The 25,736-nt window shown below is 31.1% G+C and overlaps 1 protein-coding gene across 1 annotated transcript in view; it reads right to left on the bottom strand.

The window, feature by feature from the left end:
• The window catches only part of LOC142332111 (anoctamin-7-like), a 223,300-nt gene that overhangs the window by 110,593 nt on the left and 86,971 nt on the right, over window positions 1–25,736 (bottom strand). The window contains exon 4 of the mRNA XM_075378345.1: window positions 12,772–12,878. Coding sequence (XP_075234460.1) covers window positions 12,772–12,876 — 105 coding nt within the window. The 5' untranslated portion in view covers window positions 12,877–12,878. The remainder of the gene's footprint in view (window positions 1–12,771; window positions 12,879–25,736) is intronic.

The following is a 25,736-nucleotide window of genomic DNA, read 5'->3' as shown; positions in this document are numbered from 1 at the left end:
AATGTTAGTGTACCAGGATTATTTTTCTATTTACGTACTTATTACCGTCTAGTGTTTTCTTCAAATCCAAATGCATACTAGGACATTGATAAAATACAACTGGAATCAAAATGTTAGTTATTAAGACAGAACGCATGTCAAATTTAATCACAGGTGTTTTGTAAAGTAGTAATTAAAATATATTTAGGAAAGTCAGTGGTTTGTTGGTGTCAATAATAAAATGCAAAATGTTAAAGATTCTTTATGCTGTGAATATCGAAAACTGCAATTTAAAATTTTGTTTATTTTCAGAGAAGATTGTTTACAAGCCCTTTACTAATTTTCATTATACTTTAACACATTGTAGCTTCCTTTTTTTTAGCAATCTTGGAGAGCTGCATCAAACCAGTCAAATGACTGAAGACAAAAAAAAAGCTTCCTTTTTATTTAATTCTAATACATTTATTTCTGTTTTGTTCTCTCCATCAAAATTAATTATTCGTCGTTAAAAGTAACTACTAAATAATAGTTAAAAATAATAATAATAACAACAAATAATAGTTTTTTATTATTATTTGGATTATAGTAAACTCCACAAATTTATATCCGTTAAAAACTAAATTATAATAAACAATAAAAAAAAAACTTTTATGAAGTATAAATCAAGAGATAAATTCTGAGAGAGCATATTAAATTACTTGACATTGTGCTATAAGTTTGGAATTAACTTAATTGTAACTCAGTTCTAACAGTAAGAATAGAGGTGAGAAATGGGTTTAAATTGAAAGGGTAAACAGTGTTCTGAGGCAAGGTGTTTCAGAGGCCCGTTCTTCGGGTATATATAATTTATTGTATAAATTTTATTATTATTAGATTAAGTTTTCTGTTAAATATTAAGGAATTCAGAATAATTTTAACTACAATAGCTGTTCTATAAACTCATTTGTGAGTTGTATTAGATGATGAGCTTGTTTTAATTTGGTCTAACAGCGGAACTGATCACCGACCGATTGATTAGGTTGTGGAAGAGAAAACACATATTAAAAAATATGTTTAATTAAATAATTTGGTTTAATTTAATTTAATTTGTGCTGTATTAAGACACGTATAAAAATCGCAATATTTAAGGGATTTGAAGGAGATACATCCCCCTGTTGTTTCCTCCCGATGGCTCATATTTGATTTATGGTAATCAGTTTGTATTGATTACCAGGATTAAGTGTAAAAACAACTCAATTAATCTTGATTTTCTTAACTGTAATTTGTCAATCCTAAATTTCACTTATATCGGATGGAAGCCCAGAAATGCTTACTTTAAATTGAAAAAATCGTTAAAAAGATCATAAAATTATAGAAGAATGAAACCATATTAGCTTACTCTAAATTTACATGAAAACAAGAAAGACTAAACGTATAATGACAAAAAGATAAAATAAATAAATAATAGAAGAAGATTAAAATTAACCTTCCTACTAGAAACCTTCTAATGATATCAGGAACTGCATATATAGATTAATGAATTTGCAGAACAGTCTCATCGATCTTAGAAGTGACGAATTACTACGTAAGAAATAATGTTGAATTCTAACAGTAAATATTTTCTTTGTGGATGATGTGAAAGTATCTACGAGCGACAACAAGTTTTATTAAATATTTTTTCTGATAAAAATAATCGAGTTAAATTTTAATCTTAAGTTATATGTTGAATCTTAATAGGTTACTACCATCAATTCAGATACGGGTAATAACAGCGTGATTTGAATTACAATTATACCAGTCACTTTCCCTGAAATTTTTCTCTCAAGTGAGTAGCTATTTTAAAACATTAAATATATGTGCTTCTTGTTTGTGCGAGTAGTTCTATATGAACGTGGAATCTATTTTAAGAATAGTGACATAAATTATTCATCCACATGTAAGTCGCTTCACTATCCAATTATTACGTTCATATTCCACGATACGCTTATAAATTTACGATAAGATATAAATCTTCATTGTAGATGTACATAAAGTTTTTGATTTTTTCATCAAACTCTTATTTAACGGTTCGGCTCTTATTTTAAAGGCAAAGAAATAATTTAGCTGCCGATCTATTCAGTGCGCATATAATATTTTGTTTAGGATATTTCACACAGCAAACGACTTCGTATGGAATATATGCTGTGCTTCAATAAATGCTTTATTAAATAACGGGGCTCAATAACTCATACTTTTTTCACAGTAATCCAGACAATGAATTACTTGAATCTTATAAGGGCAAGGCATATCGGTTCGAATTAGACTTCTCTCCTTTTTTTAATTTTTTTTAAATTTAAAATATTGATTTATTAATAATTATTAACCTGTGATTATAAAAATATTTCAACGATAAATAATAACAATAAAAAAAAGAGAAAATATCAGAAGTTAAATGAAATAAAATTTTATGTACTTTTCATTTTAAAGAAAACCTGTATATGCAATTTAATAGGCGTTCAAGAAAGTCATGTGATGTACACATCAGATTTTTTTGTTTCAGTAACTATTTTTCTTGTATTGATGGGAGGATACACTAGCTAAATATTGAATAAATAAAAAAAGTCATTCAACAAAGGCTATAAAAAAACCGACTATGTATAATATAAAACACCTTACATTTAATGTAGGGACGCCTCCCTCAGTTTTTTCATATTGACATTCCTATGGCAATGAGAAGCATTGTATAGATTATTCGTGTATTTTAAGGTGGAATGTATAGAAAGTTTTCTTTCCTGTAATCTAGCAAAAGATAACATTATCAAAACGGAGCACTGTATTCACAGGTTCAGTGAGTCCCTCAGTTCCGTTCCATCTCACAAATTTCCGTCAGTTTCGTCTTATTTTTTATGCTATGTAATATTTGTAATTTTATTATTTTTTATGTATTTTTATTTTTTTATAACAAATGACATTTAAATACAATTGTTAGTATTAAAGATTAAAATTTAGTAAAAAAATTAATTTAAATATTAGATAAAATAAAATAATTTTAGGATACAAAAAAGTCTTGTTTGAGCATGTATAATGGTAATAATTTGAAACAATTTCCTTCAAGAACACCCGATTTCATTATGCTGGAACTAAAGCATTTTTTATCGCAGAAAATTCACCTTTGCTTTTGTTCTGCACTTTTGTTTCGTTACTCCATGAGTTTTCACATAAGCTCTCTTTTTTATTCTTTTTAAAATTTTACATACGTGAAATAAATATGAGCGATATTTTCAAGACATGCAGTTAAGTTTTGAATGTAAATATTAGCGATAGTTGATCATGTATACTGATGTACAACAGCTGTGAATGCTGCCCAAATATCGGATAAAAACAGAGAAACAGGGGGAAGGGTTGGTGTTGCATAAGTTTAAGACATAATCTGTGGATCTTGCAGTTTTTCCCCTCAGGTTTTTTTTGTTTTATTATAATATTGTCAGTGAAACAATCTTCTACATTCCTAGGGCCAAAGAAGTATTTAAAAAAATTGCCTGTTTCAGCATTTGATTTGTAGGCCTTTGTCATTCTACGTTCATAAATATTTTTATGATACATCTGTCTGAGGTGGAAACGATATCCATGAATCTGGACTTGAGTTCAAAAACCAAGTTGTAAATAAGTTGTAGAGAACTGTGAATGAATTGTCAAAATCAACTTAATACTACTTATAATGCAAATGTGAAACCAGGGGCAGTATACTTTGAAAATAAATGATGGAACACCATTTCATATGTATCAGCTTTAGTCAGAAAGGATAAAGAAGGAAAACGGAAAATAAGTATAAGTTTTCAGAAAGTGAAACTGAAACAGTTGTATAAAGTATTTCTGGCAGTACTCATTCACAAAAAATATTTTCTTTTCCACATAAGTTCGAATTGCTATTTTTATTCTCTTTGCTTTTGATGAGCAATACGAATATGTCCCAGATAGCCCATTTTCGCATATGACTTACATTATTTAGGTATGCAGCTCCACCTTAATGCATATCGTTCAAAAATCTCTTGAAATAAAAATGTATATCTATTGACTACAAATAAACTGTTTCCTTTCTCACATGCCAGGAGTCTTTATGCTATGAAAAGGCATGACGTTAGTGCTAAAACAATTTAGAGGACGAATTACAATCTTTATTTAGTCTTTTCCCAAGATAAGGAAAATTTTCCAAAAAAGTAAAATCATGTTCATCAGTATTTCTGTCTTACGATCCAGCAGATTGGCTTACAAGTAATATTTAATAATAATTAATATTCATAATATCTGTAAAATTAATGATTGATTTTATAAAGATGTTTTGGATAGAACTAACGTACTTATTTTAAAATCCTGGACACAACTAACGTTTCTCCAAATGGTAAGCATAACCAAGATGGAATTGACGTAGCCTTTGTACTCATTTAATTAGCTTTGTTTAATACTCTGTCTTATCAGGTATAGTAGAATGTAATCAATGCTTTGTTTCTACTTGCTAGAGAAGTTCATTTATCTTCTGCTGTAAATAAATACAGTAAAACCTGAGTTGACAGAACCTGGATTTAACGGACTCCTGTCTACAACAGAAAATTTCCCTGGTTCCGTGAATTTTACCAAAGATATGTTAATTTTCCCTGAAATAACGGAAACCTGGCTGACGCGGAAACGCAAAAAATCTTACAAGTTAATGGAAACTTTCTTTTGAGAATCACTATAGAATACTGTAATTTATGCAATAAAGTGCGTATACCCACTTAATGCTTATCAAAAAGGAATGATGTTTACTATTTCAGTATTACGACTGTATCGCTGGCGGCGTATTACTGTGCACACAGGCTGACGGCTACTTTCGCGCTCTTAACTATCCTGACAACTCTAAGAAAGTACTGCTTAGTCTACGGACTAAGTCTCCGTATGTATACGGAGTTTTACGAGATGTTTCGTAAAGGAATGAGTATCTAACTGTTCCACCCGTCCTATTAATCTATCTCTTTTGTACGCAATATGCAGAGCTATACACCGCCCGCTATACTACAGCAGAATACTAAATTTTCCCACGAAATAAAATAGAATACACTGTACAGTACTCTACTCATACTTCTGTATATACAGTGTTCTGTACTACGCTATGGTACACATTATCTGCATAAACAAAAATAAAGATTAGTCATGTCAGAATAGTAACTGATAAATTCGCATTAGCTCGTTAAAACTCGTCGTCAATCATAAGGCGATGACAGACAGACAAGAGTGTTAAAACCTTGTACAGGCGAAGGCACACAGTCATCGTTGTTTTGGCTACTTTCCGTAAACTATCCTTTATGCCAACTGCCCTGTGAATCATAATTTAACACATTCTCATCATTCCTTACATCGAGTCACAATTTTTATTTTAATTATGAAACGCCATTATACGTAACTTATCAATGTGTCGTTTTTGTTCATAACAATGTCTTCCTTACCGTGAGTGCGCGTGTGTATGCATTTTAGTTTTCCGTTCATTCACTGAATTTGTCATTTCATTTTAATTTTTTTATTCTTACGGATCCATATTGCAGTTCAGTACCTAAAAATTACAGAACTGTACAGTGCGATTGTTGGTATAGTGTTCTTCTGAATACTGTGTATTAGTGTAACAAGTATGGAATTGAAAAGAACAGTTGTGTTGGACTTAAATACAGAAATCAAAGTAATCGAAGCCAATGAAAAAGACAAACTGTCCTTTAAAACCTTAGTCGAAAAATTTGGCGTAGTTAAGACTCAACCATGAAATTTGAAAAAACAAACACGAGTTAAAAACTGAATGATTAAAAGGGAGCAGTTCAAATAGGCATATGCGAAAAACTGGCAACGAAGAAATTAAAAAAATTGTTTGGGAGTGGTTTGTGAGTGCTAATGCAAGAAAGCTACCAATTTCAGGAGTAACTGTAGAGCACCAAGCCAAGGAAATTACAGAGAAGTTAGGTAGAACTAACACCAATTTCAGCTCTTCAAATGGTTGGTTGGAAAGTTTAAAAAGCGGCATCAAATTGTGTTTTAAGAAGTATGTGGCGAGACTGGAGATGTTTGTGATGAGACAGTAACTGACTGGAAAACAAAACTTGCTACTTTGACTGAAAATTACGAACATAGAAATATTGCAAACGGAGACGAAACCGGAGTTTTTATCATGCACTACCGAGTAAGACATTGGTTGAAAGGAGAACGTTGTACTGGAGGGAAGCATTCCAAGGAAAGGTTTACAGTTTTTGTTTGCAGTTTTATTACAGGAGAACTGAAAAAACCGTTTGTTATTGGAAAGGCCGAGGTATTTTCAAAACATTAATAAAAACAAGCTTCCTGTAGTATGGAGATCCAACAAAAAATCATGGATGACGTCGTGTATTATGGAGGGGTGGTTGCAAGGGTTTAACGAAGCAGCAAAATAAACACATTCTTCTCTTTTAAGATAAAGCCATATGTCATCCGAATATTAATACTGGTTCGGCTAATTAAGCAATGCTAAATTAGCTTGGTTCCCACCAAATACGACAAGCGTCACCCAGCCTATGGACCAGGTTGTTATTAAATGTATCAAATTACACTACTGTAGATTTTTAATAAAATCTCTGTTAGCAACCACTGAAACAGCACAGTCAACTACTCAACTGATTTAATCAGTGCTTGATGCTATAATTTGGCTGTCGGAAGCATTTAATTGCGTATTGGCAAAGATAGTTCAACACTGCTTCCAAAACATAAACTTTCAGTTGCACAAAAAACTGTTTTTGTTCTACAAAAACAGAATTTACAATGTCATTTGATGACCTGCGGGAAGAACTGTTTTATGAAAAAATAACTGCTGAAGATTTTTTTAACATGGACAACTTAGTTAACATGTTAACTTAGTTAACATGTTAACTTAGTTAACATGTTAACTTAGTTAACATGGACTGAGGCTAACATAGAGAATGTAGATGAATTTATTGACTACCATCTAGTGTAAACTGACGAAGACAAAAGTGGCTCCGATGATGATGTAACAGTAACTCTACCACAGCAATGAATGATACAAACACTAGATCATACAGTGTAGCATTATCCAAACTATTAGACCTTCAGGTATTTTTACTTACAGCGAATGATTCTGAGTTGTTTAACATAATTTGTAAAACCAGAATGTTGACAGAAAACAGAATAGGTGAAAATAAAAGTTCAGTACAAAAAAAAACAATTTTTTTTTGTTACAATAAAGACTAAATTACACAATGCAATGGACAGTAATAAATTAGTTAGATTAATTAAAGTGTATTAGTTTACAGTACTAAAATTTGTTATTCTTCAAAAATGATCACAGTTCCTAAATTTAAGACTTTTTAAATTAAAATACAAAAATTGTTCTACAGTCCAGTATACAGTATTGTACGTGCTAACATAAGATAGAAATTTTGTTCTTACAAATTCGCTAACTACTGTACAATCCATTGCTGAAAATAAAATGGGATTCTGGTAAATACACTACCATATTTTTTCTTTTTAATTATATAGTCCACTAGTTCATCCCTGTATTCACCAGAATCCTGTTCACAATGGAAAATATTTTTGTTCCCACAAAATTCCATTAGGTTTTACTGTATATCCAGTTATGCAATAATAATCTGGAAGCTTCTATAAAATGAGGAAGAAGCAATCCGGTTTTTACTGAACAAACAAATCCTTCCTTTAGAACTTTTTTTTTTCTAAACCATAAATCACTTCAAAGAATATACCAGGGTGATTCAAAGAAACGGGAATTTTTTAAAGTTGTGTTGGTAGCCGTGGGCGATTGGTACCACTTGATAAGTGGTGCCAGCCTCTCTAACCTAACCTGCCATTTAGTTGTCATGGATCCTTGGAGTGGTGCGCAACGTGCATTTGCTATCAAAGCGTTTTACAAAAAAATGACGGTGTGGAGGGAGCGCGTAGAGAATTTCGCCGTCATTTTAATCTGGGACGGCACGACCGTGTTCCATCAGCACATGCAATTAAAACATCGATATCTAATTTTGAGGAAACTGGTTCGGCAATGAAAAAGAAACCTCCAGGCCGTGAGCGAACCGTCCGTACACCACAGAATGTTCAAGCTTTACAAGATGCTATCACGAAGTCCACATCGGTCAATCCGTCGTCTCTCAGCATCTTTACAATTGCATAGTTCAAGCGTTCGAAGAATGTTAGTGAAGGACTTGCAATTCCATCCTTGCAAGTTGCAGATCGTCCAGGAACTGAAACCGAACGATGCAGTTGTGCGAGCACAATTCTGTAATGCAATGCTTCAGAAGATAAATGATAACGAAGAGTTTGTTCACGGTGGATGTCAGACGAAGCGCATTTCCACCTTAGTGGATTTGTTAACAAGCAAAATTTCAGATACTGGGCACAAGAAAATCCTACGCAGCTACACCAGCGTTCGTTGCACAGCCAGAAAGTTACCGTGTGGTGTGCTATGTCATCTTACGGTGTTATAGGCCCTTATTTTTTTTGAGGATGACAACGGTCTTGCGATTACAGTGACGTCGGCTCGTTACGTAGCCATGCTTGAAACCTTTGTTGTGGAACAACAAAAGAGATTTCCACCAATTCTTAACACAGCCTGGTTTCAACAAGACGGAGCAACTTCACATACTGCACGAATATCGATGGCAGCTGTACGCCGATTGTTTGGACAACGTGTCGTTTCACGAAATGGTGACATCTAATGTCACCATTTCGTGCCTCCCAGATCGCCTGATCTCTCAGCTTGCGATTACTTTTTGTGGGATCACCTTAAAAACAAAGTGTTCCACTGTAGACCTGCTACAACGGAAGAACTGAAGGCAAAGATCCGAGAATCAATTGAGGAAATTCCAGTTGAGATGTTACGTCAAACCATGAACAATTTAACGAAGAGACTTCGTGTGTGTTTACGTAGAAGAGGAGGTCACCTGCAAGATGTCATCTTTGAAAAATAAACTAAAATGTATGTATCCTAAAATGGCAACATTTGTTCAATTACATGAAATAAAATTCATTTTCTAAAAAAAAATTTCATTAACGTTATTTAATTTTTTTAATTAACCGTTTCTTTGAATCACTCTGTATATTCCTATATTTTGATTCCTGAATTGAAGAAACAAAGTCTTCAACAATTCAAGCTAAACACAAGTATAATAATAATTTTGTTAACACTGGAGCAAATATTCAGAATATTGAAAATGTGAGGTGATCCTTATAATAGAAAAATAAAATCCACTGTAATACCGTGAGGCATCTTGTAGAAAGTTATTTGTCTGAATTCATGTGGCATAACAATTTTTATAAATGTGAATATTTTTGAGGCCATCTTAACTGATATCACTAAATAGCGACCTCTTGCATGGAATGTGTGACTACATGAGGTAAGAAAGTTTTTTTTTCTTATAAAAATAGTAACACACGAACAAAACAGCAAACACTTCACTCTACTGGTTTGGCTCTGTTGAACAGGCAGAACCTGTAAACCTGAATCTATCTTTAGATTACAATGCAATGTAAGGTGGATAGTAGGGCTGAATTCTCTATATTGGGGAATTTTTAATGTCACCCAAAACCTTCCCAAACATTTTGGAAAAAGGTATAATTTAAGGAACTAAATCATGACTTTAAGCCATTGTGATTTTGGTTAGAAAGCAAAAATTTTAACATAAGCAATAAATCAATTTTCAGGTGAGACTATAATAATCATAACATTGTTATACAAAAAAATTATATATACATATTGATAAAAGAAAGGGATACTTTGTAATCATGAGATAGTGTACAACAAGCATCTAACAAAATGGATTATGGTAGTAAATTCTGTACTTGTCAAAACCTTTTGTATAACAAGTAGATAGTTCCCTCGCAAAATGTCTACTAACATACAAGTGTAACACCGATTGCAAAATAAAAGAACAGGTAAAGCATAGTATGATTCCATTTATCTTTTTTCATAATATCTACTCGGGGCATAAATAGATTTTGTAAATGTAAGAAACCAGCGGAAACTAGAATCAGATTTAGACCATTTCCATGTTTTATAAAAATTGTCAAGGAAGTTTAATAAAAAGAGAGATAAGAGTAGAACCAGATAGCAACACATTTTTGAAAGATTTACAGACAGTAACCTGTTAGGATCTTTTAAAGATAAAAAAATAATCTGATCCAAAACCAAAGCAGACTGTCAGAAAAAGACAGAAGAAAGTTTGGGGGAAATAAAAAAAAAAAAACAAAATTAATTAATGGATTAAAATTAATTATGTTACCAAATATTTATTTGTAAATGATAAAAATATGAGAACTTTAAACCAATGTTTTGATGTAGACTATTTCTAACTCATTGAAAAGAAAAAAAAAATAAGCAAAAAAAATGCATAAATTCCACATCTGTTGGTATGTAACAATAGTAACAAAAAAATGGGGTTCCTTATAAAAGAATCTAAGAAGAGGACAAAAAAAGCTCATTAGAAGTATTTTACAAAGTAAACAATCAAAGAAGAAAGATTTAAAGACTAAATTGTATGGATCTTTTTAATTTTTCAGGAAATGTGTTAAAAATCAAGAAGAGAATAAACAGATTACTAACCATTTTGTTTAATGCAATATAAGAAAATATAACTAGGGAATTGCAAAAAAAGTGCAAATAAAATAAAATTGAAAATGTAAGATTAGGAGCCAAAAGAAAAGGCCTCTCAATAGATTGCTTTTAATTTGCAGATGATCTTTCAGTTCTACCAGAAGTTTTAAAAATTGCTGAGGAACAGATCCATCATATTGTAGGAAATGGCTGACAAAATGGGCCTACAAATATCTTTTGAATAATATAACAAGAAACGAACCTCAAAATTGGGGAAACTGAGGCAATATGTAACAGTATGTATTATACGCAATTGAATGCACAGGCTTACACCAGGGAGAAATAAACATACTTGAAAATATTGAAAGAACAGAATGGACCCAGCAAAAGTGAGAACATTCACAAAATGAAAAAGTACCAGTAACAAAAGAAAAACAAAACAAAACAGTCCAGGAAATACAAAAATTAACCCCAAATGGTTAAAGTTCTTAAAATTTAAAGTAGTAATTTTTATCATAAAACTGATCATCAAAAATTTACAACTGAATCCTATAACCTACTACTGAAGAAGTAAAAAGAACTATAATAATAATAATAATAATCTGAAGGGTATAAAGTCTTAAAACACATGCTGAGGAAATAATGATAAATATCAGGTATATTTTACTAGAATTATTCATTGCTACAATATTAATGATGACTTTTATAGAGCCTTGTTATGCTGTCAAAAAGATACTAAAATATTGTGAGTAAAAGCTAAAGAATAGATCTTGTTCATTAGCTTCAAAACAGCATATGCAGAAGAAAAGATAGAAATGATAAAAATTAATAAAATATCCGAAATGACACACTTAAGCATACTATCTGTTATGAGCTTAGAATATCACAAATACATTAAAAAAATAGATCATTTCCCATTAAATACAGGAGTTAAGCAAGGCCATGAAATATTTCTACATACTTTAAAATCTGTAATGAAAAGAAATATGAAAATGAATTATGGAGAATAAGGAAGAATAAAAAATATATATAAACATATAAGGAAGCTCTAAGAGTCAACATTTGAGGCTGACTAAATCACATCCTAAAAGAGAAAGATGTAAAGTATTAAAAGATGTCTAAGAAGAGGCCTGTAAAGAATTTTTTGTTAGTTTTCTACTGCGGAAGAGAGTAGTAAGTTGTACAATTTGCTTTGTTGTAGATTTAATAAAACATTTTCTTCTTGTAATGTTAAATAAGAGTATATTTTTGTTGAGAAAAGAAAAATTTTGAAATTGTTATAATTAAATGTTTTTCCTTATGTGTGACTAACAGGCATAACATCATTGTAAAATTAAAAATTTATAGGTGAAGATAACAAAGTGATAACGGTATTACACCAAATTTTTAATCCTTATTTATAGTTTTTATTTTTTAACCTTAGATTAATAATAAATTTAAATAAACCATCCCTGTTATTCACACATCAGTACAGATACTATATTAATTTAAATTCTAAAATTACTGATTGATTAACTACAGAAGTTTTAAAAAACTATTTACTTTTTCATCTCTAATGGGTAAATTATGCTTTCTTTGTTGAGTGACAATGGACATCCAGGTTGAATGAAAATTTGTTTCATTAAAGCATAAAGAACTTGCCCTGAGTGAGGTATCTGAGTTACTTGTCTTCATAGATAACGTTTGATTTTTGATTTCTCTGGTAAATTGTGAATCACTGCAATTAATAAAAATAAGAGCACTGAAATTACATGAAACATAAATTATGTTTAATATATTGTCATTTATTTTGATGAATGCAAATATTTCGTCTTTACCTGACATAATGATTTTTAGATACAACTCATAATGCATTAAGTAGTATATGTAGACTTCAATTTAACAAGTTTTCAACCAGAAAGTAGCAGTAAATACTCATTAATATTAAAAAGTAGAATTAAAAAGATATTCAAAATTATTATTTTATTTTCAATTTGATATAATTAAAATAATAATACTTGTAACTGGATAATTTTTATTAAATGTATGACTATGATTAAAAAAAATGTAACAAAATTTCATGCATTCAATTCAAATTATTATTTTGAGTGTATTTCTATTTACAAAGTACCTTCTAACAAAGTGATTAAAATTACTGCAGTATTTTTTACTATTATTATCATCATTATTATAAAGAGACGGTGCATATAGCTTTATTAATGAATAAATCACAAGCTGAACCAGACCTGGAGGATGCCTTGCCTGTCAGGCTCTTGAATACTGCCGTAGTTTCTTTCATTTGAATGCAATTCATATCTTTCACTATTGCGTGTGTAATTCCTCAAAGACATGTCTGCAAAAAAAGAAACTAAATTAGATTTGCTTTTTATTCAGAATAAAATTTTATAAAAATTACTGTAATGATAACACTAATCAACACAAAATTAGTATCTAACATATTACACAAGTTTTCTCACTATAATTTGGGTGCCAATTTCAAATATGCTATTGAAATTGTGTTACCACATAAAGGTGTTATGTAAATTATAAATTTTTAAAGTTTTTTTTTAATAAACTCGTATTGATCTGTTACTGGTTACAATTAAGAAGAGTTTCTGTATTTTTATTTTAAAACAATATGATTACATGCTTAATAAAGAAAAATAAATAAATACATACACTGTCTGATGAGAAGTAGACACGTGCAAACATGTCTATATAGTGACATCATATAATCATCTGTTGTTGCTTATTACAGTGCCTAAAATATTACTCAGTCTAGCTTCTTCACTTTTCCATATACGCATGTGGTGTTTCACAGAATTATTAATGTTTTGTTATATTTTCATTAATTTTTTATAATAGAAAAGTGATTTTTCTCGTCTTTATTTGCTACAACATGGCTTCTGCAAATGTTCATCTATGTTCAAATCATACAGACAATTTTTGTTGTCTGTGGTAAATTTATGTCTAAATCTCAAAGAAAGACTATTTCTGAATTGATAAAAACAGCTGAATAAATTTTATTTTGATTTTGCACTCAGGAATCAAGATAAAATCTGGGCACTTCATGTATGAAGTGCTGAGTAAGTATAACTGAATGGTTGAAGGGGAAACGACGAGCCATGCCATTTGCTGTACCGATCTTTTGGCGCAACCGAAGGACAACTTCACCGACTGCTACTTTTTTATGATACATATATATTTGAATTTTCATTCAAAAATTGAAAGTTTGTAAAATATGCAGATGTATCCTCAACTCTATAGTTGGCACCACATGGAACAGTATTACTTGTACCACCATCTAATCCAACATTGCTAGAAGAACAATCTGAAAATGAAGCAGATGATGTAGAGGATGATGAAGAATTTCTTCCTGTGTCTGATGAGAAATATTCTCATTTAATTTAACATGAACTTAAAGATTTAGTTTGTGATTTAAAGTTATCAAAGCAGCAAGTTCAGCTTTTAGCAATAAAATACAAAGAGCATATGTGGCAAGTTTGCAGTAATCTGAAAGCTGTTGCATTACTTCTTGGTTTACAAGGTGGGTTTATGAAATATTGTTGTTTTCTTTACCTCTGGGATAGTCATGATACAAAAAGTCAATACCATGTAAAGAATTGGAGATTGCGATAGAACTTTGTAGCTGGTGATAAAATTGTGAAGGATTTATCATTAATTGAAAGTAGTAAAATCGTACTACCGCCACTTCATAGAAAACTCAGACTCATGAAAAATTTTGTAAAGTTTTTAGACAAAGATGGACACGATTTAATCATTTAAAAACAAGTTTTCCTAAACTGAGTGACGGTAAGCTCAAGGACGATATATTTATCGTATCAGTCTGCAAATCAAGAAAGTGCTTAAGGACTCAACTTTTGACTATAAACTTAATAAATGTGAACTAGCTGCATGGAAGCCCTTCAAAGACGTTGTTTGTTGTGTTTCAGGCAACAGAAAAGATGAAAACTGTGTTTTTTTATTAATAAGCTGTTAGAAAACTACAAACGTTTTGGATGTAGGATGTCATTAAAAATTTATTTCCTAGACATCACCTAGACTTTTATTAACAAAAATCATAAAAGTCTAGGTGAATTCATTAAAAATTCACTTAGACTTTTTTTCCCAAAAATTTGGGCTCTGTCAGTGATGAGCAAGGAGAACGTTTCCATCAGGATATTCATCATGGAACATTGTCGTACAAGTGAAAAAGTTTGTCAATATATTTTAAAAATTAAAGGTAAGACAATTACGATGATCTAAACTTTTAAAAACTGTTATTTTAAAGACATTTCCAATGATTTAGAATTTTAGAAACTGTTATTTTAAAATTGTATTTCAATTTATCTGTGTTTGAATAAATAAAAATTTAGTTGATTGAAAAAAATTTTAAATGAATACACATAAATAATTTTTTTTTTTAAATGTTGATTTCATTTTTAAACACTGATTATGCATTTATTGCCAAATAAATTGTATGTAAATAAAAACATGACATATTAAACAAATTCTGATACCTGTTTTGAATTTAGCACCCCAACATTCGTTAAAATCACTGTGTCTGAGTTCATATTCACAAAAATGATTTTTTTTTGACTAGTGTAATAAAAAGTACATCTTACAATCATTATTTAAAATGTTTATATTTAAATTAAAGTACAGTGTTTCCATGAATTGTTGTGTTAACATTATCTTATTACAGTTCAGTTATTACTATTATTTTTATTTTTTTTTTTTGTAATGATTACTTATTTAGTTTCTTTTTTTATTCAAATTTAAATTTGGGTTTTCAAAGTCAAGGAATTATTTTTTTAAGTACACTCTGAATTTACTAAGACTGTTCATTTGATACTGTTCATAAACATTTGAATATACAAATAACATATAATCTAAATGATATTTTTTCAGATATATTTTGGGGTTCAAAGACCAAATATCAATGAGAAATAAGTAAAATGTAATATTTTACTAATTTCATTGAATTTCAAGGTAAAAAAGATATATAAGGAAATTTTAAAAAGAATTTAGAGTAAAAATTAAAATGATAAGGTTAAAAAAAGTATGATAATGCTTATTCCACTATTTAAATGATTCTTAGAATAAAATTACAAAAAAGTCGATCTACACTTTAACGAAATGTTGAAGTATGTCACTATAGTCACATTATAATACCATGAAACACACTTTTTAGCTGTTGAGTTCTGCCATATTAAATACCAAACAATGAGACATGCATCCACAAAATTATGGAAGTCTTGTGGCTATCCTAAACACATTCTGGACCAAATATACCACTACTGTTTTCCATTTTACACTTCTGATGGCCATTAACACAGTCCTTCTCTTATCTGAACATAAATCAGATAATCCAATCTCTTGATCTTTGTAATCAAGCAATAATTGTAATCCAACCTACTGTAAGATTTTTTTCATACCTGAGAGCTAACTAAGGGTTAGAAATATGAAAGTCTTTTACATGCAGAAAAGAATACATGTTTGCAATTCATTTTAAAAACCCCCATGATATGATCATCATCAATTGTATGTTTATGAATCTTGTTGAAATTAAGTTTAGTGATTATCTTTGTGCATGTGCATTACTAACTGTACCAGTTTTTTAAACAATTTTTCTGCCCATTTCACCAAATAATAAAATGTACATACTTATATCAAAATTATATTTTCATGATACTCCCAACCAAAAATAGAACATTTTTCCTCCTCTGGGATACTTTGAGTAATGTATTACATAAGAACACTTAACACTGGAACTTTGCACTTTTGTTCATGTTGTTTATAATCTATATTTAATATTTTTAATGTTAAGTTAACATATTATCCAGTGGTGGCTCGCGTATTGGCACTGTGCAACTGCAGCACCCCCTATTTCCACTTGATATTATCAATAACATTTAATACAATGAGTACTTTTTTCTTTAATTTTTTCTTATTCATATTTGTGCAATATATAATCCTTAAGCTTAATGTTAATAGCCATCCCCCAGTTTATGAAAAGGATACACAAATCTTTGTATGGAACTGTGCGCTTCACAGTTCCAGCGACATGGTGTTTGGCTGTTGTGCACATGCGCACATAGGAAGCTGCATACAGGTCTGCTAGGGAGTTAGAGCATGGTCGCTCCTGCAGTGCTTACCCTGGCGTGCTGGTGGAAGGTAATTTTTTTTTACTCCACATGTGTATGGAACGTATCTTGTTCGTTCCCTTTTCTAGTTTAGTCAGTGAAAGGAATATGAAAGTGTTTTAGTTATTTTTTCAGTAGTGATCAGAAGATGGCAGAAAGCATGGCCTGTTTGATTGCCAAATCTGTCCAAAAACATGTGGAGGGGCGGAAGAGAAGGCAATTTAGTAAAAACTAATTATGTAGTTGTTCCTTATGTACATGGAAATTTAAATTAAACATCATTGGACTGTAATGTTTTAAGCGGACATTTTATTAATTTATTATCTAATAATACTAAAAAATATTATCTGTATTTGTTTATTTATTTTGTTAAACTGTATTAAGCACTATGTGCTTAAAAACGTGTACCATATTCTTGAATCTATCTATTCTATTCTATACACTTAGGTAAATTTTAGGTGTAAGCATCACACAGTCGGAATGTGGCTGTAAACAATACTTCATGTCCACTATTACAATCCCATTAAAAACCTAATGCAACACTCATACTGGAAAGGCAGAATAAGGGTGTTACTATGATCTTGTTATGTGGACTTCAACCTTTGATTTTGTATGGTTCAAGCAATATCTACCGTTAATTCTCTTTAGCTATCATCTAAATTCAACCAAATTATTTTCATTAAAAGGTTGTATCTCATGACTTATGATTAGATATAAAAATATTAATTGTCATTAATACAGTGATTAATGAATGTAATTCTATAATCTTGAAATCTTATCATAATTTTACTGCTTGCCTCATATAACAAAAAATAATTAAATGAATTTGTATAAAACAGACTAGTAATGCAAGATTTTTATTATTTAAAAAAAATTATAATTGAATTCAGTTTATAGTTTAAAAGTGAGTAGAAGGAAATATTGTGAGTTTTTTCTTTAAAATAATTAAATATTTTCTTACGTAAATGTTTTAATGACTTGATAAACAGACATTAACTTCCTGTTGAGCATTTGATTGAGCATTTCTCAGTTTAACTATTTATTCCCACATATACTTGTTTGAAATTATGTAAGCAAATACACTATCAATTTTTCATTATCAATTTTATTAATGAACAACTTTACTAAAACAATAGTTTCTGAATTATTAATAATTATAATTAATATGACCGTTGGTTTGAGTTCTTAAAATATGTAGACTTAACACATTCATTCATTTCATAGAAAATACCTCCAAAGAATTATATGTGGATAATATCTCTGTATAACAAAATTGATTATAAAAACTTTTGATAGAATGAACATGATTGATTATATGAGCCTTATTAGGTGAATAAGCTTCACCTAATTCAGATGATGAGGAAAATGTATGGTGATAAGATATGCATGATCACTAAATTTGGAGAAACACTTATAAAATATATTAATGTACAACTTGTGCATAAATATGTGATATCACTACTGTTGTTTAATTTGTATTTATGTGATAGTTTGAGAATCTGGAAACATAGGACGATAATTTTATGCTTGCATTACTGTTCATTATTCACAGAAGATCAGGTGGACTGGAAAATTTGTGAATTGACCCACATGGAAACTTGACTTTGAATTAAGGAATGTTATGCAGGAATACAATTTTAATGTAAATGTAAAGAGACTAAAGTTATGGAATTTCATGGAAAATGGTCAAAAAGGTTTAAAATTGTCAATAAAAGTAGTCAAATAAAGCAGGTTTTAAGGTATATTTACGCGAGTTTCAAATATTGTCTCAGGATGATTTGATCTCATTCACAAGCTGAATGATACTATCTGAAAATTTTAATTGTTAAGACCTACTTAATACTTAAAATAAGTAAAACAGTAAATATTTAATGTCATTTTAAACTCTCGTGTTAAATTAATGTAATTTTTGTTAACATATTTCTTATTCTATTATTAATATTAGATATTTTAATCCATGGATTCATGCACTAAATGAGAAATTGGGAATTTTTAGAAGTCTCATTAAGGTTCTCTCATTAAGATTTTAAATTATTAATGTTAAGTTAGTTTTTCTTTGAGAAAACGGCTGACAACAAGAAATCTTTTGTTACAAGAATGCGCAAAATGAAAGAAGAAAATTAGTATTTATTACTATTAATAACGCTATCTATAAAAAGAATACAATTATTGTGATTTCGAAGTCGGGGTTCTTAGATTCAAATATTAGTAAAGGAAAGTTGCTTCTATTCGTACTTGAATACTCTTTTTTTCTTTTATTTTTTTTTTTTGTGACGGAGGTGGAAATGCATTTACGCACGAAGTGTCGGACTCCTGCTGGTAGTCTAATCCAACCGCCATCAACAGACTACAGACTAAAACCAACCCCTTTGGAGTAACCCTACGCATCCCGGAATCACCCCGAGGCATTACTTCGAGATGTGTAGGCCCCCTTACGAACACGTAGATATATCGTGACTTCAATAGCAGTCTGCGTCCCAACATATTTCTATTACTGTCAACTTTATTGGTAATTATGAATAAAACCTTGCCTCATATTTCTATTACTGTCAACTTTATTGGTAATTATGAATAAAACCTTGCCTCCTCCTCGGTTTTCTTATTCACCACTGCCCTGATAAACGTGGCCACGGCAGCCCAGGACGTATCACTTCTTAACATTATCTCTCCGATACTGTCCGGGGAGATGGAACCCACTTCTTGGACTACCTCCATTCTCAGAAGCTCCCATCTAGGGCACACAAAAAATATGTGCTCGGCAGAATTGACTGCTGCCTTGCAATATACGGGTGTCACGGGTGTCTCTCCTCCTCCTCTCAAACAGATAGGAGTTAAAACACCCGTGTCCACTAAAGAACTGGGTTAGATAGAAATCCAACTCCCCCAACCCTCTATCCACCCAGTTTTGGACGCTATGCAGCAGTCTTCTTGTCCATCGCCCTTTTTGGGAATCCTCCCATCTATCTGCCAGCAAACCAACAGATGTCGCCTAGTCTCGTTACTGTTCTTGCCTTCCTTCCTCTCCTTTCCCTCCTTGGATAGCAGGTCGAGAGGAGGAAGCCCGGCAAAGACCATAGCTGCCTCAAACAAAACGGTACGGTAGGCTGAGACCACACGTATCGCCATTCTTCTTCGTATCCACTCCAGAATATCCCGGCCTCTGAAAATGCACAGCCCCGCCTCCCACACCGCAACGCCATACAGCATTATAGAATCTACCACCGATGCCAGCAGACGTCTCTTCGACTGACGTGGCCCTCCGATGTTTGCCATAATGCGGCACAATGCCGAAGCTGTTCTTTCAGCCTTGCCGGCGATTTCCCTGATGCATACCTGGTACGTCAGTCTCTTGTCTAGCCAGACGCCCAGATACTTTACCGCCGGAGCCGGCACCACGACAGTGCCCCTAACCGAGAATGTCACATCAGCAAGTCTCCTCCTCCCGGCAAAGACAATAGCTTGCATCTTATTGACAGCCACTTGCAATCCGCTGGCGTATTTGAATACTAGGTCATGGATATTGGTATTACTTGGTGCTTGGGGTTCAATTATCCACAAGTGTCAGGAATGGTGGCCTGAGATTGTTCAAGATTACATGTTTACCGGTACATTTATAGTTACACTTCAGTCGCTAATGGCTTTAATTGTTGATGCGATTATAAATAAAAAATATATATATCATTATACACGAGTATATATGAATAATTATTTTAAATACTGGTTTTCATTGAAATAAAATTTTTCCAAACCAATCCTAATACTTTATTTAATCTTATGTTTGTGGAAATTATATACACTCGAGTTTTAAGATTTGTAAAGTAAAAATTATCCTGAAGATTTCAAAACAAGTAATACCACCTGTGTAGGTAATTTTGTTCTGCGTTTATTGATATAGAATTGTAATTTTTTACTTTTTAAAAGTATTTAATTCTGGTGAGACGAAAGAAGACATCATTTTTGATTCTTCTGTTGAGTAGCTTGACTTTAAACGCTTGCCATTAAAAACTGTTGAATGAAAACATAATTCTTTCACACAGTAGCCCATTCGACTAATTTATCACCATTAAATTTCAGATGTATATCTTCTACCGTTTAAGAGCTGTTGTTTAATTTGTAAAATGATCTTATCTTCGTTCCTATACCACACAGAAATATGGATAGGGCTATTTGTTTTCGTGCTTATTCTAAATTGATGAAAATGAAGTTTTATCCAATTATTTGGCAAACCTGGAATTTGTTTTAGAGATTTTTATTTATGTAGAAATAAATTGTTTTATGTGAATTGCTAAAAGAAGGAAAATCATGCTGAGAAGAACAGTTCTTTTTCTCGGCTGCTTACCTGTATATATGACGTTGCCGAACTTATTCTACTGCCTGGAGCTTAAAGTTCCAGGTAGTAGATATAATTTTGAATTTCTCGTTCTATTTCCTTTTTTCTCTTAGCGATTCATTTATTTTTACAGTCTACCTTAATTAATTAAAGCCGTGAAAGGCAAAAAAAAGTTTCACTATAGGAATCAGTGTGCTGAAGTTTGAAAAACATGAACCTAATAATGCGAAGTCGAGTTTCCCACAGAAGGCCCAGAAAATTGTGCTTTTATCACCGTCACCAGAATAACATACTTTTAAAAAATAATAAAATTTTACACAATTAAAGGCAGAAGAAAGTTATAACTGGTCCCGGCGGTAGTCATCCAGTTCGTGTAAAGGTTATCACGCTTGTGTACATCTAGTCACGGGTTCGATTCCCGACTAGGATTTAGCATTTTTCACCGTTTCTATAAATTCATCAATCTCATCTTCTTCGTTAAAATATAAGTACAAACACGCTCGAAGCCATAATTAAAAAGCGTAATAATAGTAATAAAACGACAATAAATTTACATTATTACAATTAAATACTAGGTGTTACTAGTTTTACACTGAAACACTGACTGGCTTGTATTTTTTGATCTCTTAATATTTACTCTCCTTATTTTATGAAGGTTATATTTATGCAAGTTATGACACAGATTTGCATTAAATACATTCCTCAGATCACAAAATTTAAAGTTTATTTTGATAAAAAGAATGATTTCTGTATATTTTAAGGTTACATTGGTCATAACACTTGAGAATACCGAAGGTGCGCTCGTCATTGAGGTTCTATAAAAAGCGGACGCTTTATTGCATGGCAATAATAGCAAGAGCGCTCATTATTATCCGAATTATTCCCCCGTCCTTGCAATTGAGTCGTACGCGTACGAGTCCCGGAGTTTATCTGTATGGCCATTTATTTAATCAGGCTGCAAAGTAAAGGCAAGCTTAATAAAATTAATGCACACCTTTATTCCAATATTTTTTTATTTATGTTTGGAGGGGGTTGGTGGAGGTTGTCTTCCCCTACGGAGGGAGGGGGGGGGGTCAGGATGATAAAGTATTGCAAAGAATAAATTAAAAATTTCGTGTGTTTCCAATTTTGATATAATACATAAATTTTAACCGTAAAATTCTAAACGTTCTAAAATATAGCTACACAACACTACAACTTTAAAACTAAAATTATTACAGATTATTAATTTTCTTATATCTTCTTCTATTTTAGACAAAATTTCAATTTCCTAAAACCTTTTATAAAGCTAACACTGTTTAATCGCAATCAATCAGTTGTAATTTTCTTTCCTGCTTTTATGTTTGTATGCTTTAATATATCCCTTTTTATTCTTGTAACCACAAACACATAAAAAGCTTTTACTTTATGCAGTAAACGCTTCATTTAAACAAAAAATTACGAAATGCTATTAAGAAGCAATTAGAGCACTTTGTTTTCTGGAGGTTATAATGATAGTGCGTCGTGCAGATGGACTTTGATCGGTATTAATGTCTCTTAACGGAGACATTAAAATAAGAAATAAAATTTTAGGTTGGTTAAAATGATGAAGTAAAATGATGATACTAATGTAAGTCTAATTTGGTTTAATATTCGCTTCTTATAATTTTTTTTTTAGAAAAGTATAATAGAGATCGCACACGTAAACCTTAAGTTCAAAAATTTGGTTGATAATCAGTAAATCTGTTTGATAAACAGTATATAACTGTTTAAATAGTATTTGTTGTTTAATGTTATAATACGTATTTGACTAATATTGTTTGATTATTTAAAATCTCTCTTTATAGTTTTGTTATAACTGAATTCACCTTACATTTTGGAATTTTTCTGATTAACTAAACAGTATTTCATAAATGTAATTGACTTACTATTTAACGAATCAAGTGAAATAATTCTTAACTGCGCAATTTAAAAAATAATATGTCAGATTTAACATTATTAAATCTGACATTTGTTAAACAGATTAAAATTTATTTAAATTTAATTTTTCATTGTTTACATTTTAGTTAAATGATTAGGGGGGGAAGAGGAAAAATATTATAAGAATAAAACAGTAAAAATGAGAGCCGACATTGATAAAATATGCACCAAAACAACGAAATTAAGTCACAAAAATAGTAATTTTTTTGCCGTGGTGTCTGAGTGTACAGTTCAACTAAAAAAATCACTAAGTATGAAAACTAAATAATTAAAAAAAACAAAAAAAAAAACAGTAAAAACGGTAACTTCTTAAAATTAATTTTCTTTAAGTAAGCTAACAACAGAACAGTTTCATTCATGTGTTTTGCCGTTTAGGTTTCTCACTTTGGTTACCTTTTCAGATTGTAGCTAAAAACTTATTTTTATTTTCTCCCTTTCTTCTATTTATGATTCTTTGATGTTTTTAGCTGGGTTATTTATAGTTCACTTATATCACGGTTCATCTACGGGCATTTTATTTTAATAAAATCTACTCATATTTTTGTATTAACTCTAAAAAAAATAACGGTTTGAAATCAAGTAGGAAGAAGAATCAAAAGAAATTTTATAATTTCTCTTACACGTTTATTTTATTACAATTCTGCGTTATTGCAGCTGTAAGTTGTACGCCAAAAATATTCAGAAGTATCATACCTATGAGTGGATTAATGTTAATACAAAAATCGAATAGCTGTTTTTTTTCCTAACTCACGTTTAATCAGCATGTTCAGAGTAAATGTATAACACTGATCAGAGATTATCGATAATAGTTACCGTTAAAAGTAACTCAGAAATTTTAAATCGGTAATGATTGCTTATAATGGTTATGTCTTCATTATACCTTCAGGTATATTTGAGATAATTATAAATTAATTAACGAATTACTGTGTAATCCGTTGATGTCAGTAGAATATAAAGTAGATTTTATTGCCATTCAAACGGTTACTCTAATTAAATCAATTCTATAACGAAGAATACTACGTGAGGGGATTTGATATCTTCTTTAAAAAAAAACAAGTATCTCTTTTATTATTTCTGTAGAATACTTTAAATGTATAATTTTGCTAAAACTGCATGGTATTACATATTTACAAAAATATTCTATAATAAAATAAAGGACAAAATCAGCAAGAGAGCTTGAAAAATTTATTTTAATTGAAATTATACTTCAAAAAATATTATTTACATTAATAATTATAAAGTTAGAATTTAATTTTATTAGGATCATCTTTAATTTAATAATAATTAAATGTTTATATTGAAAGCTTTAAGATATTATCTACTACAAATAATTTTATCAAGGTATAGGTTTTAAAATTCTCTAAGTTATAATGTAACTGAGAAAGACGAATACGTAAGCTTTTATACATCCACATCATTAACTACTGAATTCTGTGCCCCTTATCGTTCTCATATCCTATTCATACATTATTCAGAAGGGAATCTTATCACTTCTTTTTGTTCGTTTATTATGTACATTTTTTGGTCTACAATGTTGTTCACAGAACCCGTGAGACTAATTTGAGATTATACAATTTAGTGATATTATACAAATGTGTAATGATTGAGCTCATAAACATTTATCATATCTCGGCCATAATAACCAATCATGTGGTGGTGTAAAAAAAATTTAAACATAAATAATAAAAGAATTTTTTAATGTTAATAAAAGTTAGCAGTGTTATAATAAATAATAAAGTTTATTGTGCTCCTACTTGGTTTACAAAATTACGATCAAGAAAGAATATTAGTTTCCAACGAAAAAATATTTCAAAATACAAAAACAAGTATTTGTAGAGAGCATCGAACACTGGACAGCAGCACGTGTAGAGGCTAAGTTAAGCTAAATTAAGCACTTTCGTTCCAGTCCAACCCCCCCCCCCCCACACAATTAAACGGGGTCACAGAGTGCCGAAGAATTCCGAAAACAAGTCATCTCTGATCGCATGACGAAGAGGAAAATAAACTGCGGATATCACGATATATCCAAGCCAGTTCAATATTTCAATCGAAATTGTTTGAACATGATCCCTAACCGGGAAGCAGATGATACCTTAAAGTATCCTTAACCACAACCGCAGCACCTCCAAGTGCGCTACCATCCGATAATTAGTGGTGTAGACCATGTATCCTCTTCGTTAGATTGGAAATAAGTACAATGTCTAAGAATTCCGTAACTATCATCACTCCAATTCCTCTCTTCGATTCGCTAGACCATTGAGGTTATAATTTTTAAAGAACTCGCCATTAACAAATCTTGATAAAATGTTTTGTCAGTAGGGTTATCAGTCTAAAAATTGTTCCACCCAGGATTCAATCTTAGTTACTACATTATTTATTTTAAACATTTTCCACCAAAGTCAACATTGCTGCCGGCAATTGCGACATAAGATCGGGGAAGTTCCGAAGAATGACCTTTCGAGCCCTCCTGCGAGCTCCCATCCAGAGTAGGAAAGTTACTTTTATTGATATCAAATGAGCAGCTTGTGATCCTCTAGCAGGAGAATTTTTCTCAAGAAGCTCTTTGCCTCTCCTTCCTTTTCAAGATCGCCTTGTATACTCTGCATACCCTGGATCATCATTGCAGGATATCCCAATCGCAGAGTGCACATGTAGCTGGAATAGTAATATCCTTGTTGGCACAGTCCGCGGTTCTATGACCATCTGCGCACTTTACACATTTATATGTCCATAGGAAATTATTCTTTCTGTCCCCATATTATTTGTTGATATCGTG

The sequence above is a fragment of the Lycorma delicatula genome, chromosome 1 (genome assembly GCF_047948215.1).
Source record: "Lycorma delicatula isolate Av1 chromosome 1, ASM4794821v1, whole genome shotgun sequence".
Taxonomy (NCBI): domain Eukaryota; kingdom Metazoa; phylum Arthropoda; class Insecta; order Hemiptera; family Fulgoridae; genus Lycorma; species Lycorma delicatula.
The sequence above is the reverse complement of the archived record's forward strand: the minus strand, read 5'-3'. Positions and strand labels throughout refer to the sequence as shown.